Source organism: Heloderma suspectum, chromosome 3 (genome assembly GCF_057233095.1).
Source record: "Heloderma suspectum isolate Gila_16-S chromosome 3, 16-S_ref, whole genome shotgun sequence".
Lineage (NCBI taxonomy): Eukaryota > Metazoa > Chordata > Lepidosauria > Squamata > Helodermatidae > Heloderma > Heloderma suspectum.
In genome coordinates, this window is record NC_139460.1 from 130,121,242 (window position 1) to 130,140,403 (window position 19,162).

Sequence of the window (19,162 nt, forward strand, 5' to 3'; positions counted from 1 at the left end):
CTGAGCGCCGAAGAATTGATCTTCTCCAGCACTGTGGTGCTGGAGAAGACTCTTACGAGTCCCTTGGACTGCAAGGAGGTCAAATCAGTCAATTCTAAAGGAAATCAACCCTGACTGCTTGTTGGAGGGACAGACACTGAAGCTGAAGCTGAAATATTTTGACCACCTAATGCGAAGAGAAAACTCTCTGGAAAAGACCCTGATGCTGGGAAAGATTGAAGGCAAAAGGAGAAGGGGACAGCAGAGGATGAGATGGCTAGATAGCATCACTGATGCAATGAATATGGACTTGGGCACGCTCCGGGAGAGAGCGCAGGACAGGAAGGCCTGGCGTGCTATGGTCCATGGGGTCACGAAGAGTCGGACACGACTGAACGACTGAACAACAACATTAAGATCTTCAATGGAAGGCTACCTGAAAGTGCCTCCCCATCTGAGGTGTGACAGATGTTTGCCAGAGAGAGGGTCCTCTCAGTGGTAGTGCCCAGTTGTAGAACGCTTTCCCTAGAAAGGTTCACCTGTCACCCACATTGTTGTCCTTTAAACACCAGGCAATTGCCATTTTATTTTTCTGAGCTTTTTAGATGCAATTTTAATCCTTCTTACTTTTTATGCGGTTTTTAGGATTCTGCAGGTTTTTACTTATTTTATTTTTTGTATTTGCATATTAATTGTTTTATTCATTTTTGGTAAACTGCCTGGTGATTGTGATTGAATGATGGTATAAAATACTTATAATATAAAAATAAATAATAATATAAATATGAAGAGGTACTCTGCTTGTGCTCTTGGTAGAATGACCTATGGATTCAGGTAAACTAGCTCCAGAACGTAGGGATAGTTCAAACTCAGAGTTTGTAAGCAACAAAAAGCCCATTTTTCTCACTTACCCATGAGGTGTAAATATTTTTCACCTCATGGGTAAGTGAAAAAAATATTTCATGTCATCTGGAATTCAAGAAGGCTGCCAGGGAGTGGGATTTCAGGCAACAATTCAGGCTCCTCCCTGAAAGGTGGTCAAGAAATATTTTAAATTATTATTGCTGCTGCTGCATCTTCTGCATCAGTCAGCTTCCAGTTCTCCCTCTGGCCACCAACCGTACTTGGAATGTGGTATATTTTTGTATAACTCACTATCTATGTTGTTGTTGTTCAGTCGTTCAGTCGTGTCCGACTCTTCGTGACCCCATGGACCATAGCACGCCAGGCCTTCCTGTCCTGCGCTCTCTCCCGGAGCGTGCTCAAGTTCATATTCATTGCATCGGTGATGCTATCTAGCCATCTCATCCTCTGCTGTCCCCTTCTCCTTTTGCCTTCAGTCTTTCCCAGCATCAGGGTATTTTCAAGAGAGTTTTCTCTTCGCATTAGGTGGCCAAAATATTGGAGCTTCAGCTTCAGTATCTGTCCTTCCAATGAGCACTCAGGGTTGATTTCCTTTAGGATTGACTGATTTGACCTCCTTGCAGTCCAGGGGACTCGTGTAAGAGTCTTCTCCAGCACCACAGTTCGAAAGCATCAATTCTTCGGCGCTCAGTCTTCCTTATAGTCCAGCTCTCACAGCCATACATTACTACTGGGAAAACCAGAGCTTTGATTAGACAGACCTTTGTCGGCAAGGTGATGTCTCTGCTTCTTACTATGCTGTCTAGGTTGGCCATAGCTTTCCTCCCAAGGAGCAAGCGTCTTTTAATTTCATGGCTACTGTCACCGTCTGTGGTGATCTTGGAGCCCAAGAAAGTAAAATCTGTCACTGCTTCCATTTCTTCTCCTTCTATATGCCAGGAAGTGATGGGGCCAGATGCCATGATCTTCGTTTTTTTAATGTTGAGTTTCAAACCAGCTTTTGCACTCTCCTCTTTCACCCTCAACAAGAGGCTCTTTAGATCCTCTTCACTTTTTGCCATTAGGGTGGTATCGTCTGCATATTGGAGGTTGTTGATAATTCTCCCAGCAATCTTAATTCCGACCTCTGATTCATCCAACCCAGCATTTCTCATGATGTACTCTGCATATAAGTTAAATAAGCAGGGTGACAATATGCAGCCTTGTCATACTCCTTTCCCAATTTTGAACCACTCGGTTGTTCCATGTCTGGTTCGTACTGTTGCTTCTTGACCCTGGTACAGGTTTCTCAGGAGACAGGTAAGGTGGTCTGGTACTCCCATCACTTTCAGAATTTGCCACAGTTTGTTGTGATCAACACAATCAAAGGCTTTAGCATAGTCAATGAAGCAGGAATAGACGTTTTTCTGGAATTCTCTTGTTTTCTCTATGATCCAGCGAACATTGGCGATTTGATCTCTAGTTCCTCTGCCTCTTCGAAACCCAGCTTGTACTTCCGGTAGTTCTCGGTTCGCATACTGCTGAAGCCTAGCTTGGAGGATTTTGAGCATAACCTTGCTGGCATGTGAAATGAGCGCAATTGTGCGGTAGTTTGAACACTCTTTGGCGTTGCCCTTCTTTGGAATTGGAATGTAAACTTACCTTTTCCAGTCTTGCGGCCATTGTTGAGTGTTCCAAATGTGTTGGCATATTGAATGCAGCACTTTAACAGCATCATCTTGTAGGATTTTAAATAGCTCGGCTGGAATACTGTCATCTCCGCTAGCTTTGTTGTTACTAATGCTTCCTAAGGCCCGCTTGACTTCACTCTCTAGGAGGTCCGGCTCAAGTTCAGTGACCGCACTATCATGGCTATCAGGGACATTCAGATCTTTCCTGTATAGTTCTTCTGTGTATTCTTGCCACCTCTTCTTAATCTCATCTGCTTCTGTGAGGTCCCTGCCTTCTTTGTCCTTTATCATGCCCGTCTTTGCACAAAACGTTCCCTTGAGATCTCCGATTTTCTTGAAGAGATCTCTAGTCTTTCCCATTCTGTTGTTTTCCTCCATTTCCTTGCATTGTTCATTTAAGAAGGCCTTCTTGTCTCTCCTTGCTATTCTCGGGAACTCTGCATTCAGTTGGATATATCTTCCCCTTTCTCCCTTGCTTTTCGCTTCCCTTCTTTCCTCAGCTACTTGTAAAGCTTCATCAGACAGCCACGTTGCTTTCTTGCATTTCTTTTTCTTTGGGATGGATTGAATTGCTGCCTCCTGAACAATGTTACGGACCTCTGTCCATAGTTCCTCAGGCACTCTGTCTATCAGGTCTAATCCCTGAAATCTATTCCTCACCTCCACTGTGTATTCATAAGGGATATGATTTAGGTCATACCTGAATGGTTTAGTGGTTTTCCTTACGTTCTTCAATTTAAGCTGAAATTTTGCAAGAATCAGCTCATGATCTGAGCCACAGTCAGCTCCAGGTCTTGTTTTTACTGACTGTATAGAGCTTCTCCATCTTCGGCTGCAAAGGACATAATCAATCTGATTTCGATATTGACCATCTGGTGATGTCCATGTGTAGAGTCGTCTCTTGTGCTGTTGGAAAAGAGTTTTTGCTATGATCAGCGTGTTCTCTTGGCAAAATTCTATTAGCTTTTGTCCTGCTTCATTTTGTACACCAAGGCCATGCCTGCCTGTTATCCCGGTGATTTCTTGACTTCCTACTTCAGCATTCCAATCACCTGTGATGAAGAGGACATCTTTTTTTGGTGTTAGTTCTAGAAGGTGTTGGAGGTCTTCATAGAACCGATCAACCTCAGCTTCTTCGGCCTCAGTGGTTGGGGCATAGACTTGAATTACTGTGATGTTGAATGGCTTGCCTTGGATTCGTACTGAGATCATTCTATCATTTTTAAGATTGTACCCCAGTACTGCTTTTCCCACCCTTTTGTTGACTATGAGTGCTACTCTATTTCTTCTAAGGGATTCTTGCCCACAGTAGTAGATATAATGGTCACCTGAATTAAATTCGCCCATGCCTGTCCATTTTAGTTCGCTGATTCCCAAGATGTCGATGTTCAATCTTGCCATCTCATGTTTGACCACCTCCAGCTTACCTTGATTCATTGATCTGACATCAGGAATTGTTTAGGAATTGTTTAGGAATTGTTTGTATATTCCTAAACAATATTGTTCTTTACAGCATCGGATTTTCTTTTCACCACCAGACACATCCGCAGCTGAGTGTCCTTTCGGCTTTGGCCCAGCCGCTTCACTCTTTCTGGCGCTACTTGGAAATTCCCTCTGCTCTTCCCCAGTAGTATATTGGACACCTTCCGACCTGAGGGGCTCATCTTCCGGCGTCATCTCTTTTAGCCTTGTGATACGTTCCATGGGGTTTTCTTGGCAAGAATACTGGAGTGGGTTGCCATTTCCTTCTCCAGTGGACCACATTTTGTCAGAAGTCTCCGCCATGACCTGTCCGTCTTGGGTGGCCCTGCACAGCATAGCTTATGGCTTCACTGAATTACGCAAGCCCCTTCGCCACAACAAGGCAGTGATCCATGAAGGGGGAATAATTTATAGATTTAATAAAAAGCATTTAAGCTGTTGATTCATGAGTTACAGGGTTTTATAAGCACAAAAATATTCATCTACAAAACAGTTCAAAAAGGAAAACAAGCATAATGCATACGCCACATATGTTTACCAAGTTATTCCCCCCCTCAAACCTTGCACATACATGAGTTGCAGTTCTTCAAAATTGCTCAAATGAAATTGCATTAGCTCTTTACAAGGTCAGCTGCTAAAGCACACTGGCAAAATCCAGTACTGCCTGTTTCTAATAGCTGGCTTCACCAGGATCTTTTATTGTGAAGATACTAGCAGAAAGCAAAAGATGCCCCAACACTACCACTATCCTTCCTTTTGCCTGGTTGATTTCAGTGTAGGAGTATGATTGGACTCTGAATATAAAGCAAAACAAAGGCTTGGGTCTAAAGAATTACTTAGGCTCATGGAAGGGCTTCTGCTAGCCCAGTGTAATTCTGACATAAACAGCTGGCCCCCATGTTTTATGAACTCCCCTCCTCCACTTAGCAACAGTGGATCCTGGCCTTTTTAAAGAAGAAGTGTAATGCCCAGTGGGCTCAAAAAACTAGGTTGCTTCAATATTAGCCCTTTTCTCTGGAATTTCCTTTTTTTTTTTTTTTTTTTGAGTTCACTCATGTTTTATGGTGAATCCAGATGATACTGTTGCCAAATTGTTGCATTCCAATGCTTTCTGTATTGCTCTCATGTTTTTTTAATCCTGATTTATAATCAGCTTTTCCTCCATAAAACACAACTGCATTGCCAGCCTGTTTAGTATGGACAGGCAAACTGCTGTTGAGGCCTTTAAGAGTAACTGTGCCTTTTAATTAAATGTTTTCTTTTTGCAGGTTCTGCCTATGTTATTGCTTCTTGTTCAGTGCAACTGGGGGATTTGTGATGAAATGCCTCTAATTAGTCAGCTCTCTTCTCCACAAAAGGGAGAAGGCTTTAATTACTGGCTTCCTTGCATTATTCTTCCCTTTCCTTTATAGTGAAGGAATTCTATTTTAAATTGCTACAAAATAAATACAAATAAAAATAACGCAATATGAGTAATTAAAGCCTTACCCCACCCCATATGAACAGAAGCTGACTAATTAATGGGCAGTTCCTCACCAATAACCCCATCCCAAATGGGTTGAACAGGAAGCAATAAAACAGGCACAATTTATGAACAAGACGCTTTTAGTTAACATTGCAGGTAACTTTTGTTGAATGGGTGAGTAAACATAGAAGGATCATGGCTATTGGGTAGGGTGTTGCTGGACAACATAGCACAAAAATGAGTGCTATGTGGAATCTCCATTTTAATTCTGTTTTTCAGCTACTTACAGAAAAGCAATGCTCAGCAGTACTAAACTGCTTTAGGGTCAAGCCTAGTTTTGTAGCTGTTTGGATCTGCAGTTGTTTGGAAAAGTTTCTGGTTTATTATTTTTATTTAGAATAGCCACCTGGACTTCTGATTTACCAATGTGCATCTTGTTATGTTCATAGAGGAAAGGAACAAAAATAATCCTCAGTTTAGGGTACTGTTTGCCTTTATTTGTTACTAGCAAAACATACAAAACGTACTGGAAAAATAAAGATAGTATTGGTTACTATTCAGAAATGTACATGCAAATGCATATGCACACAAGCAAGCAATGCTCATATTGTTACACTCCTCAGTTCCTCAAGCAGGAGAAATTCCAAGGACAACATTACTGATTTAGTTTCCTTTGAATGAGAGAATACCAGAGACTTACAGTGTCTTTCTAATATTTGTTTTGTATACAAATATAGAACACACCATATTGGAGCAAACAAGCAATTCTTTGGCATGTAGAAAATCTACCAACCCCACATTAGATTTCCAGAGTGAATGATGCTTCACTATTAGCCAGCTCACAACCCTCTCTCTCCATCTCTGTCTCTCTCTTCCCAAATTCAAATTCCAACCTGTTTTTCTGCTTCTTCTGACTAGCTGGAGATTGTCACCCTCTTTAATAGATGTTACATTCCAAGGCTGGAGAGAAATTCCTAGCTCTCAGGAAACCTTTTCTTATCCTTAGCTCCCATCAATAAAAACCAAACAATCATCCTAGAATATTAGCAAGCCTTCACCCTAAGAAAGGGTGTTCTCCCAGCATCTGTAACGATATATTAATGGATTTAACAAACAATATTCTGTGGCTTCGGGATCTTACTTCATTGTGGAACTTTTCCCATCCCTTAAGTGGGCTTAAAAGAACATATTTTGGTTTACGACTATATAATTTTAAATAATCTCCTATATGTTCATCTGTTGTTGCTACTGAGACATCCAAAACAATGCAAAATATATGAAGAGCAATTTCTTGAAGATCTTGCATAACTTCCCATCAGCTTCATAATAGTACTTTTTCAACAAACCCAGTATAATATATGTAGCTTCACAAGTTGAAAAGTCAACCCCAGAACAAACAAGAAGCCATCTTAAACACCTTTACTAAACTAAGGATCCAAACAGGCAAAGAACCCCAGGGTAGGGCAAAATGTAAAGGAAAAATACCCCACATTCAGAAATCGTGCCTTTAGCTTTAACAGCATACGTGTAGCAGGAGATGTTGCCACCACTGTGCCTCCCCATTGCTTTATGGGGCTTATCACTCTTCCTGCTCTGGGACAAAGTCTCACCTGCTTCAGGAGATAAGGCAACCCTATTAGTAATGTGAATTTGAAATGAATGTGAAACTTCAGGGTTGCCGTTTAATTTTGGAGGGACAGCTCATGTGAGCTTCTTTCACTGATCCATATTCCTTAAAACAATGAGTTGTAAATCATGGTGAATCACAGAAGATTTGAGCATTACAGAACAGAAGTTAAATGCATTTCTTTTTGCAACTGCCCAAGTAGTCATTTTCCCTGCTTAGTTTTGAGTTGCTCAGGTTCTTTTCCTGCAGAATGGCAATAACTGCATAAATCATATGGCATTGCATGGGACTCATATACCAAGAAAATATGAAATTAGCTGTTTGAAGAACTCGGTTGCTATATGCTTATCTGTTTCTGCGCTGTGTGTGTATCACAATTTGTCCCTCTACTGCCCAAAGTGGAAGGCAGGCTTCTGTAAGAAGGCACAATATTTGCTAGGAAAGATTGGTATTCACACCCATTCAAGGCACAGCAGTCTTGCTGTGTGGCCTCCTATAAGCTATGGCTACAAGCTTCTATCCTTTCCTTTCCTCCAAGACCAAGACATGGGCTGTCTTTACATGAGGCATTCATAGTGTGCTTGTGATTGGTCACTCACGGATGTTTGCTGGTCATTTACATGACACGGTCAACCTCCAGGGCACATCCAGCTGTATTTGATCTTTCTCTTGCTTTAAAAAAAAACCTGAGATAATCCACTATTTAAATGTAAATCCGCTTCAGTGGCTGTGTATAAATGTGCAGTTTCACTATATAGCCTGGGTAGAAGAAGCCATTGAGAAGGAAAATCGCAGCTGCCCTCTCCCCTGCCCCCCCCCCATGTCTGTCTGTTGACCTGAGCTGGGAGGAGAGTTTTCTTGGCCAGGCTAGGAGAGGCTTAAAGCGAGTGCAAAACTGGCCAGGGGAGGAAGAAGAAGACCACCAATCCCTGCCCCCCATGTAAACAGCTGATAGCAATGAAACCACACTGCTTTGCAGGGAGAGAGCGTGAGAGAGAGATAAGTGAATCCCTTGGGAGACCCACTGATCTTGAAGGCTGAGGAGAACTCGCCTAGAATGCTTCTTGCTTAGAATGCAGAAGCAGAAACCCCAATAAACTGCAAAATACAGAGCCTCATGTGGTGAACCTAATGTTCTCGCTCTGGTTGGTTAAAGACTCCCCTCCAGCTAAAGTTAGCCATAGGAACTGTGGAGTGCAGTGCAGGGGAAAAGAGGGGAAGATAGGCTTTTCTTCCTGTGCCTCTTCCTGCTGCCTCTCCCTTCCTTTCTGGCATCACAGACTTTTGGGGGGACCCAGAAAAAGGACTTACCTAGGACACTAGTTGGAAGGCACCTGTTGAGGCAGGGAGGTAGGGCTTTCAAGGAGAGTGCTTACTTGGGAGTTCCTCTCCCTATTCCATTATCTTGAAGAGGAAATGCAAGAGGGAGTAAGCAGAGGAAATTTGCAAGAAGGGGGAAACAGAGTCCCTCTTGAAAGTATTGCAACTGAGATGTAGGTCTCTTGGGAGTATGAAGCTTCATGCAGAGCGTACCCTCCTTCCTGGACTACCTGTGCCTTTCCTACTGGGCCTGCTACATAACAAAATGTCAGTTGTCATATGCTGAGAAGGCTCAACTTTTTTCATTTGGTGCAGCACAGTCCTATGCACGTTTACTCAGAAGTGAGTCCCATTCAGTTCAATGGAGCATACTCCGAAGTGTGGTGAGGATGGCAGCCTCAGAGAAGTTTATAGTAAAGACTAAATAGCCTTATGTGGTATCTGCAGGTGTGATCCACTTTTTAGGAAAAACAAAATGTCTTAGCATAGCACAGTTTAATCCTTTTCTAGCTGTGCCGATTTAAAGGATTTGCATTTCCTAATTGAATTGGATCTTGAAGGGATGCTTTGTTTTCTTCATTTCATTCAGAACATTTATATTGATGTTTATTCCTAATACAATGTAGGGCTTACATCACAGATTCTCAGTGTAAAAATAATTGTAACACATCTCGTAAGACGTGGAAGACTTTCAGTTAAATGCACGATCACATTTTTTAAAATGGTAATACAACTTCTGCAGCAAAAAAAACTAACAAACCATGTGACATAAACACCATAAGCCAAGTAGTTTTGCAGCCAGGTGTTTGAGCCCTCCAGAGCCTCAGTAAAGCTCCCTTATATGCAAAAGCAGAAGGTTTGTCTGGCAGGCTACAATATATAGTGGGCTCTGTTTACCTTGGTAAGTTACAAATTGTATAGATATGCTCTATATTATATTAACAGTATCTGTATTGTGTTATGCTTGAAATATTAAAGCCTCTGCTGCTCATTGGCTGAACTGGTGTGATAGCTCAGAATGTTTAATTGCTTAGGTAACAAAAGCAGTTTTTAGTCCAGATTCTGTGTGGGAAAGGGAAATAGTTCTTTTGGCTGGGATTGAAACCTCAGGGAATGGCTGAGAGCAAGAAAGAGGTTCCAGGACTTAGACTGGGTTCATACATGCAGCAGAATGAGGTATACCACTTCAGACTGCAGGAGGGTCATAACTCTTTTGACTGAGTCTCCATCTAAAAGGCTTCCTGAAAATAGAAAAAAGCACACCAGGGAGAAAGCCCTTTGCCTGCCATGCTAGTTTTCTATTTGCAGGGGATGCATGGTTTTCCAGAACTGTGATGTTCTACCTGTAGCCAGAAGTTTCCCAGTCCATTCTACCCCTTCAGCACTGTATCATTCTTCCATTCTACTGTATGCGTAGACCAGGCCTCTGTTTGTCAGAGGACAGTACTCCATTTTACCGCGTCCTTTGTTTGAAGACCTGTCCAGTCTAATTCCAATTCAAAGATAAAGAACCATAAGAACGGAGAACAGCAGGGACCTTAAAGTTGTCCTTCAGCAGTTAACAATTGGACAGCAGACTTAGCAGGAACACAGGTCATCCAGTCACAGTCTTCCCCATGATTGGGCAGATGTGTTGTATTTTATTTCTATATAAATGTAATTCTAGTAATTAGTTCTAAATTTGTATCTATATATATATAATATATAGTTATACATTATAATATATAACAAATATATGCAAGTTTTAGGCAAATCCTCTTTTCTCCTGTCTCTTTTTGGCAATGCATAAGCTGTCACTGTAAAAGAGGGAGAAGTGCTAGTCAGGCTGGTCAAGAAACAAGGTGGCTAAATGAAATAAGGTGAACAGTGGCCTGAAAAGGAAGCCACATACTGAGAGAAAAATGGTGCTGGAGACATGGAGTTGAAGAAAGTGAGACAGGGCAAAACGAAACCTACAACATTTAGACAGGAGAGGCTGTGAACTTTTGGCAGGCAAAAAGGGTTTGGAGGGCAGGGACTGTGACACAGGATTACTAGCTCAAGCATCTAGACCCTGACAGGTGAATTCTGTCAGTTATGGCTTCTGCTGTCACTGTAGAAGTGTGACCTGGTAGCCCTAAGGCCCAGTTCTAATGCAACAGAAACTCATGGTTTTTTTTTAAAACCTGAGTTACTGTGAGTGAGCCAGCAGGGTAGTGCTTGCCTCCTTCTGCTAGTAGGAGCAGCTAAACAAGCCAGGGGCAGTCTGTCCCTGACTTACTAAGTGTTCTGTCCAAACCTGGAACTCTTGCTTATCTCTCTCCTGACAGCTAGAGTTGTAATCCAGGGTTTGTTCTTGGGCTACAACTGTGGCTTGTCAGGGGAGAGATGAGCCAGAGTTCCGGTTAGGACATAATGCTAACCAAGCCAGAGATGGAGCGGTTTACTAGCGGTAAACTAGATAAACCTAGTTTATTTAGCCATTCCCACTGGCAGGAAGAGTCGAGCAAGAGCCATTGAGCTGTGTGCTGTTGCATGCTGGCTAGCCCGTGGTAACCCAGGATCTTAAAAAACCCTGGGTTACCATGGCATGCGAACCAGGCCTAACATGGCAACGAGGACCAAAAAGCAGGAGTAGAAGGCTGCACTGCACATATTGGTTTAAACTAACTAGCTGATTTGGCAACAGTCCAAGTGGGCGCTGACAGTTCCCTTTTAGAAATTTGTTTTCCTGCACCCAGTCCTTGCTTTAACCATTTTTTATTAGTTGTTTTTACTCTAGGCGTCTAAGCATGTAGAAGAGTTTTGTATGACTGAAAAGTGATCATCAGGTGATACTGCTCCTTGTGGTGTTTGGCCATCGATACCACATTTTCACCTATATGCTGTACAGGTAGCATACTCACAGTGCAAGGCCCTGCATATGCTGCTGATTTGCCATTTGTGCTAGGGCAAGACCCAACCTCATGGCTTGGCCAGACAGCAGCTTGCAGTGCTCTCTGTCTGATTCTGTAATGGCACATGCCTAGGAGTGTAGGAAGTATCCCAGGGAAATGGAAGTACTTTTTCCCAACGGCGCCCCCCACTCCATACTCACAGCTGGAAACCAACAATATTCAGTCCAGGGCTGTGAAGAGGTTGTGAAACACTCAGAGCATCCGTACATGTCCTTGGACTTGAAAGCTGCTTTTCACAGGATGTTTTGGAGACTTGGGATGCAGGCTTATGGTTTGCCCCTGTGTCAACATGCAGCCTTCTGAGAATGAGGAATGCATGCTGCTGGCTCTCCAGAAGGCTTTCCCCTCCTGCACCTCACAGAGCATTCAAGGAGGCAGTGGTATACAGTTGTTCCTGGAAGTCGCTTGGTAGGGTTATCCTGTGTCTGCAACAAGTACCATAAAATCTGCTCCCCCAATTTAATTCAGATGTGCTTCAGTCTACGTATAACTGCTAGGGTTTCTTAGCAAATTGTTCTGTTAAATGATTAGATTAGAAAGATAGCCTTCTCTTGATGGATGGATTATTTATTTTGGGGTTTGCATGAATGAAGACCTGTTTCCTGTGATGTATCTTCACAATTTGAACTGCACAGGGCTCCAGCTCTGCAATGCCCCCTCCTCTCTTCTTATTGGGCTGCCTACATTACAGGTCCACTGTGAATGATTAAATAATAGCTGTCATCCGAGCATAGAATTTGAAGTCTAGGACTATACAGACATAACAGCTCTGTAACGCCCACCTCTTCCCTTCTTTTTTTTTTATTTCTTCATTTAGCTCAACGACTCAGCTAAACAGCTTATTGAGATGGACAAGACCAGTCTAGCTGCTGCATCTGGCAGTGATGTCCCTTTGCCAGCTGACACTAACCTGGCAGCAAACCCGGCTCAGTGCAGTACCTTAAACAGTGCTGGAGCAGTCAGTGCCATTCAGCGGCATATTGACGGCAAGAAGAATGCCAAGAAGCGCCACTCCTTCACTGCTCTCAGTATGACCCACAAATCCTCTCAGGCCATGAATAACAGGCATTCCATGGAGATTAGTGCCCCTGTCCTGATCAGCTCAAGTGACCCCCGTGCCGCTGCCAGAATTGGAGATGTGACTCATCTCTCATCCAGCGCTCCAGTCCAGGTAAACTATGGATAAATTAACCGCAGTGCTTAGCCGTGGAGGGGACTGACCAGATAAAATTAGCTCCTTCACGTGCTTTGGCTATCAGATCACAATCGCCTAAGCCAGGGGTAGGCAACCCGGTGCCCTCCAGATGTTTTAGACTACAGCCTCCATGTTCCCCTACCATTGGGCATGCTTGATGGGAATGATGGGAGCTGTAATCCAAAACATCTGGAGGGCGCTGTGTTGCCTATCCCTGACCTGAGCAGTTGTGTGACAGAAATTCCCAAGGGAGAGTCACCTCCCGACCATCCATCAGATGGAGCCAAATACAGGCAAAATTCCATTGGTGGCTGTCCTGAGGAGAAAGTATGGTGCCCAGTTGACTTTGCCTTAGACAAAAGTAGTACGGTGGGTTTTGCTGCTGCTGTTTGTCATTATGATATATTGTAGGCAACATGTCACTATAGTGTAATATGTTTCTATCCTGCTGTATACTATCTATCTATCTATCTATCTATCTATCTATCTATCTATCTATCTACCTACCTATTTCTATACCACCCAAAATCAGAAGCTCTCTTAATACTTAAGAGAGTATTATTTTAATTTCATATCTGCTCTAGTAGCAGGTTTCTCTCATAAGCCCTTATTCTCAAGACATGAATGTTGCTGCATTATAGCAGTAGCATTGTTCTAAGAGGCCCTTTACAAACTTATAATCAAATAGCAGCAAGCCATTCCACCAGCCTGGCACATACCACATTTTCAGATGGTGTGTTGGGGGAAGAAGCAGAGTGATTCACCAGCTAGCTGCCTTTTAAAGATGCTTCGGAAACTAACTGGTGCAGAATGCCTCTGCCAGGATGCTTGAGAAAGCTAGGCATTTGAACCCCGATAACACCAATTTTGTTCCAGTTACATTGGTCATTTCCAGACTCAGTCTGAAGTGCTTGCTTTGGCTTTTAAAGCCCTTAATGGTCCGGGACCAGGTTATCTGAAGGACCGCCTGTTCGTGCCCGGGCCCTAAGGTTGGCTTCAGAGGCCCTGCCCTCTGGCCTGCCGCTAAGAACCATCAGTGCTGTTTACTGGGGACTTCCTAGGGGAAGCCTTTCTAGTGGTGTCCCACATCTTTTGAACTCTGCCCCCTAGGAAGTGCATCTGGCCCCCTCATTTGTGGCTTTTAAGTAGATTTGAAAAATGTATTTATTCCACTCAGTGTTTTATTGATGTTTTAGTTGCTATTTTAGTTTTAATTGGTTGATATATTTATTAATCGTTGTAAGCCACCTTGTGAGGGTTATACCCAAAGGTGAGATGTAAGAACATTAAATACATACATTCATACATAATTGTAGGCGGGTACTAGGCTGATTGCTGCGTGTGTGTGGAGAGCACAGCACAGCAGGTAATGAAATTTCATGCCTGTTAGCCTAGGTCGGTGGTCTAACACCTCAGCTAAGAAGTAGGCCACAAACAAAACAAACACAAGACTAAATACCGTTAGTGAGATCCTTCAAAGGACATTTGGGCTGCAGTCCTATACACACTTACCTGAGAGTAAGCCCCATTGAATTCATTGGGACTTAGTTCTAAGTAGACATGCATAGGATTGCACTGTTGGAGTACGGTTGTAAGCAGTTCTCCTCTGTAGGCTAAGGTTTGGCAGTTGGCTATACCCAACAGATATAGTCACTAGCATGGGCTATTTACTTATAGCACCATTGGTCACTTGAAAACCTTTAATGAAAACGCATAGGTGTGCAGTGAAAGTTAACGTTTCTGCCAGCCAATATATTTTAAAGGTTAGCTACACTTTTCCCCAAAGTGTAGCTCAGCTGTACTGCCCTGTACAGCAGAGGAGGAATTTGCCAGGAAGAACACAATTATTTCCATGCCCTGCCCTTCAAGCGTAGCTGTTTTCAAAAAGCAGGTGGAAAACACTGAAATGTTTGTAGTGCAGCAACAACACCATGAACTTTTACGTCCCATTCAAAATTGTGTGACTGTGAACCCTGCTATGGAGATGAGCACAGAAGCTGCAGTCTAAAACTTGTCTAGGCCAGAATTGGCTTTAAATCTCTCCCCCAGGAACAGCTTCTATGTGCTGGTTTGCAAAATGCAAGGTGGAAGAGCTGCTGTTGGAAAGAGTAGGGATGAGGAATAAAAAATACAACAGAATTAAATCTACACGAATGAATGGTACTTATTTTCTCTTCACAATCATATATACTCTGGTACATGACCATGTGGAAAAATATGAATATGGACTTGCAAGGGGCTAGCGGCAGCCATTTCGTGAAGGTAATTGCTCAGAGAAGGCAGCCTTGACTGCCACTGTCTTTGTGTAAGCATCTGGTTCACACAAGTTTTTCCATGTCGTAGTGTATTTGACTACACAATCCTCTGTAGAAAAATAACCAGTGCTTATTTTTGTGAACCATCCTTTAGTCTCAACTGTTCACTGAATTGCTAAGGGGCTAAGATCCATAGTTCTCTTCCTGGCACTGTTGCAGAACTAGAAACATAGGCCCTCTTCATAAATAGCCTCAATGTAGGAAGTGCTTTCCTGTGGCTGCTACAGCATGTATGTGAATACTGGAATCATGTGGGCAAGGGCAACTGGACCAGAAAGACCCATGTGGTTCCTGTATTCTCTCTCTTCTTCACTCTCTCACACACACAGAGAGAGAAAGAGAGAGAGAGAGATGTGTTATCACTGTTGGGTTCTCCGCTCAGTAAGGAATGAGGCTGGAGGTAGAGGTTGGTCTCCAACATAAACAATAAAGAATAAACAATTCTTTATTCATGCTTGAAGGTTGGTCGCCAACAGGTGGGAACAACAACCTTCTAACAAACACACATTCTTATACCTGAGATATGAGACATCCCAAGGGCCAATCACACTGTAGCCTAACGGCCAATCATAATACAGTATACTGTTAGCATATGTCATACGTTACTCAAGATTATTCCTTATCATATGATGATTCCTAAATTAGTACAGATTTTGCAAAGCTTACAGAAACCGTTGGTTAGCACCTTAGAATAATTAAATCCTCTCATCACACTATAGGCAGGAAGCTCCAACTCTGCTAGAAGTGTATGTACATGGATGGAGTCTTTCTTGCTAAGTGTATAAGTGGGTGGAATAGTGAATAATGCTACAGCGCCAGAAGACAGCAGGACTTGAGTAAGTTCTGGATAGAGATAGGTGGCAGTTGACTGTCCCAAAATGGCAGTTGGCTAATGTGAGGGCAGAACCTATGAAACTATTAAAACACTGGAAAATCTATTTACTTTGTGTTCATTGGATTACAGGACTCTGCATTCATTGATGAAATAGGGTCCAAGTACAGAAAATCACTGCAGGATCTGTGGGTTTTTGTTTTTCTTCAAATAAATTAAACTATACTAGTTATGTATCTCTTTATGGTCCCATTTGAAATATTGAAGCTAGCCCCTTCATTAAACATGAAACATTTTCTGAATACCTAAAGAAAAGAAAATAGAGCAGTCGCATCTATGCATGGAAGTTGTCATCTAAATATTAATCTATCTATATTAAAATTGATGTTATATCAGCATTTTTGTCTTCTCTTCATACAAAATCCCAAGGGATTAATGTTTATTGATAGCACATTTGGTGACTTTATTATAAAATTATTTAAATATTCTGTAAAATATATTTCTGTTGTATCAGTTTGAAATATCATTGGCCATTTTTACAATGGTTAATGCAGACCACTAATGTTACTTTATTATATTAATATTTCCCCGTACAGTTCGGGAGGCAGAAAATGGAGCATCTTTCAAACGCCTCCTAAAAATGCACCTTTTCACTTGGGCTGTAACAGCTGTTGGGTTTTACTTTGGTATTACATGCTATTTTAAACTTTTAAAATTTATATTCTGTTTTATCATGTTGTATTATGGTTTTAATTGTTGTGAACTGCCCAGGGAGCCTCAGCTGTTGGGCAGTATAGAAATGGAATAAATAAATAATAATACTTGCATCCCAATCCAAAATACTCTTTACTCGGAAATGTCCCATTCATTACAGACTATGTAAGTACAGGGCTATTTATACTTCTTTTTTCTCGTATTCAGACCCATATACTTTTATAAGATACTCGCCTTATAAGGAATGAATTTACAAAATATGCTTAGTGCTGAGGACATATGTCCATAGTATAGTATTTAATCTCATGAAGATTCCACATTTAGAGGTACTGTTGCACTAATTGTCCAAGACATCAAGGTTTAGGATGTTCCTGGTTTTTTATTATCATGTAACTCCCAGCCCCACTCATGGGATTCTACAGAGGGCGTGGAGGGTCCAGATGTCGTCATCTTCAATTTGTAACCCTCTTGTGTTTTCCCACTGCTTCTTCCATCTTTTTCCCTACCAGAAAAAAAAATCTATTAAGGAGGAATAGATGGAAGAGCTGCACAATGGCTTTTGATTAATAGCACAAGGAGTCCTTCGTTTTCTAGAAGTGGTACAAACTCAGCTGTTTCCTGCTACTTAATGATAAGCATATAGATGCCTTGTGCTGCTTTGAATGCAACTGAAAATGAGTGGTGGTCTTAATCCTTTTCATTTCTAGAAATCTTGGAGGTAGTAAAGAATCAGTTTCTGACCACAACGATCAGGGAAATGATGGCACACAAGCATTGCTTCTATGGAATAATGCAGCAGCTTGGAAGAAAAGGGTTTTGAGGGTTGGTGTGTTTTTGTGTTTGCACACTTGCAAACACACTTGTTTGGTGGAAACAAATCTTGCCTTGATCATTATTTCAGGAGAATTTGCGTCTAACATATTTGATGTCTGCACACTGAGTGCAGCCCATAAAAAATAAAGGACAGCCTTCTAAGCTGTGTCTGTCTGTCATGGAGAGTGTTCTTACAGACTAGTTAAATTGGTTTGTATTGAGAATGTAGTACAGCTGCAGGCCAGAGATAAAACTGAGCCTGAGTGAGGTTAGCAGAGGAGCCGTCTGCAAGTGAACTGCCCTGTACAGCTGAAGAGGTCCCACTTGGCTCACTAATCTTGCTTAGGCCTCAGGTGGCTCATCTTCTCTCCATTTGCACCCCTTATGAATTATTCTTCCTTACTATTTGGAAAGGTCACAGGTCAGCCTGCTCCAAATCCAAAGGTTTTTCTGACCAAAGATGCATCTCATAAATAATGAAGTGAGGCTGCCTACACCCAATATATAATCTGTATGTGCTCTAAACAAATTCTCATCTTGAACAGGGAGTCAGCTTGTTCACAATAAGACCTAACACATGATGCCCGACCACAGGGTACACATTTTGAAAAGAGCAACAAACAATCCCTGTGCAGAGTTGTCTGCTCTAAACGGCGACAGCAATTCAAAACAAAACAAACTATTTTTCCAATATAAAAGGAAGTGGGGCATGCAGGTCTGATTCCTAGTTAATAGAAAACAAGGACAGATGCCTAAAATTGCAAACTATTGTATTGCATTGGGAGACTGGAGATAAGCATACAGATTATATTTAAAACAGAGAGAAGCAAAGACAAAAGTTTAGGTCTATGTCTGTGCATGGGAGACTGGGGGAAAAAAATTCAAATCCCTTTTGGATTTGAACAGGACTCTATTCTTTACACAGAGCATTCATTGTTTGCCTCCAAAGAAATATTGTTTTTATGAATCATGATAGATGCACTCAAAACATGTCACATGAGCTCATAAGTTTAAAATGATTTTTGCCTCAAATTCAGCCTACTCCCTAGTCCAGAACTCTGATCTGAGCTGATTTAGTCTGCAATCCTATACCTACATTCCTGGGAGTAACCCCATTGAACTCTGTGGGACTTACTCCTGAGTAGACATTAATTGGATCGGGCTGTTAGTTACCTTGAGTCAAAAGGACCAGGATCATAAGCACATTAATGAGAAAATAGGAATGGATTTGCACATTCCTGTAATATGTTATTGATCTCCCACCACCCACCACCAAATGTTATACTCCTCAAAGCATGTTGTGCAATTACAGTTGGGTAATTTCTAGTCATTTTTGTTGATACACATAGAAATGCCATGTCAGTGGGGGGAAAAAGTTACAAGAATGTAAATCATCTCACATCTGCCTGTATGTGTGGTGAGGAAAACACATGTGGGAAAAAACATTTTAGCATCTAAAAGAAAAAAAAAATGTTTGTCACATACAGGATGCCAACTAAATCAGGTTTTAGTTCCATTTAAAATGAGATTTATTTCCAAGTAAATATTTTAGAACTATACTGCCACTCTTCTTAAACCCAACTACTTGGTCTTATCTGGACTGTGGATTGGATTATTAATCTGGTTTTCCCTACATCCAGTATCTAGCCAAGAACAGGCTTAAAATTGGAGTCTTCTTAGTGCACCGGTATTTAAAATACCTGAAATCCATATCTGAATTTGGAAAGAAGTTACATTATGACCATACCTATTCAAATGTGTCAAAGATACTTTATATCCCCAGCATGGTTCTTTTTAAAGAAGAACCTTGACATTAAATTAACTTGGCTATAATGCAGATATGCCATTCTGGAGACACCAGATACTAGTACATTATAAAGCTTCTCCACACAGTCATCTGGTTCTCACATAACACTAATCCATGGTTTATTTAACCCATGGTTAACCCAT

The 19,162-nt window shown here is 41.8% G+C and overlaps 1 protein-coding gene across 1 annotated transcript in view; it reads left to right on the forward strand.

The window, feature by feature from the left end:
- The window catches only part of SH3RF3 (SH3 domain containing ring finger 3), a 304,545-nt gene that overhangs the window by 223,485 nt on the left and 61,898 nt on the right, over nucleotides 1–19,162 (forward strand). The window contains exon 4 of the mRNA XM_084844525.1: nucleotides 12,161–12,514. Within this exon, the coding sequence (XP_084700651.1) occupies nucleotides 12,161–12,514 (354 nt within the window). The remainder of the gene's footprint in view (nucleotides 1–12,160; nucleotides 12,515–19,162) is intronic.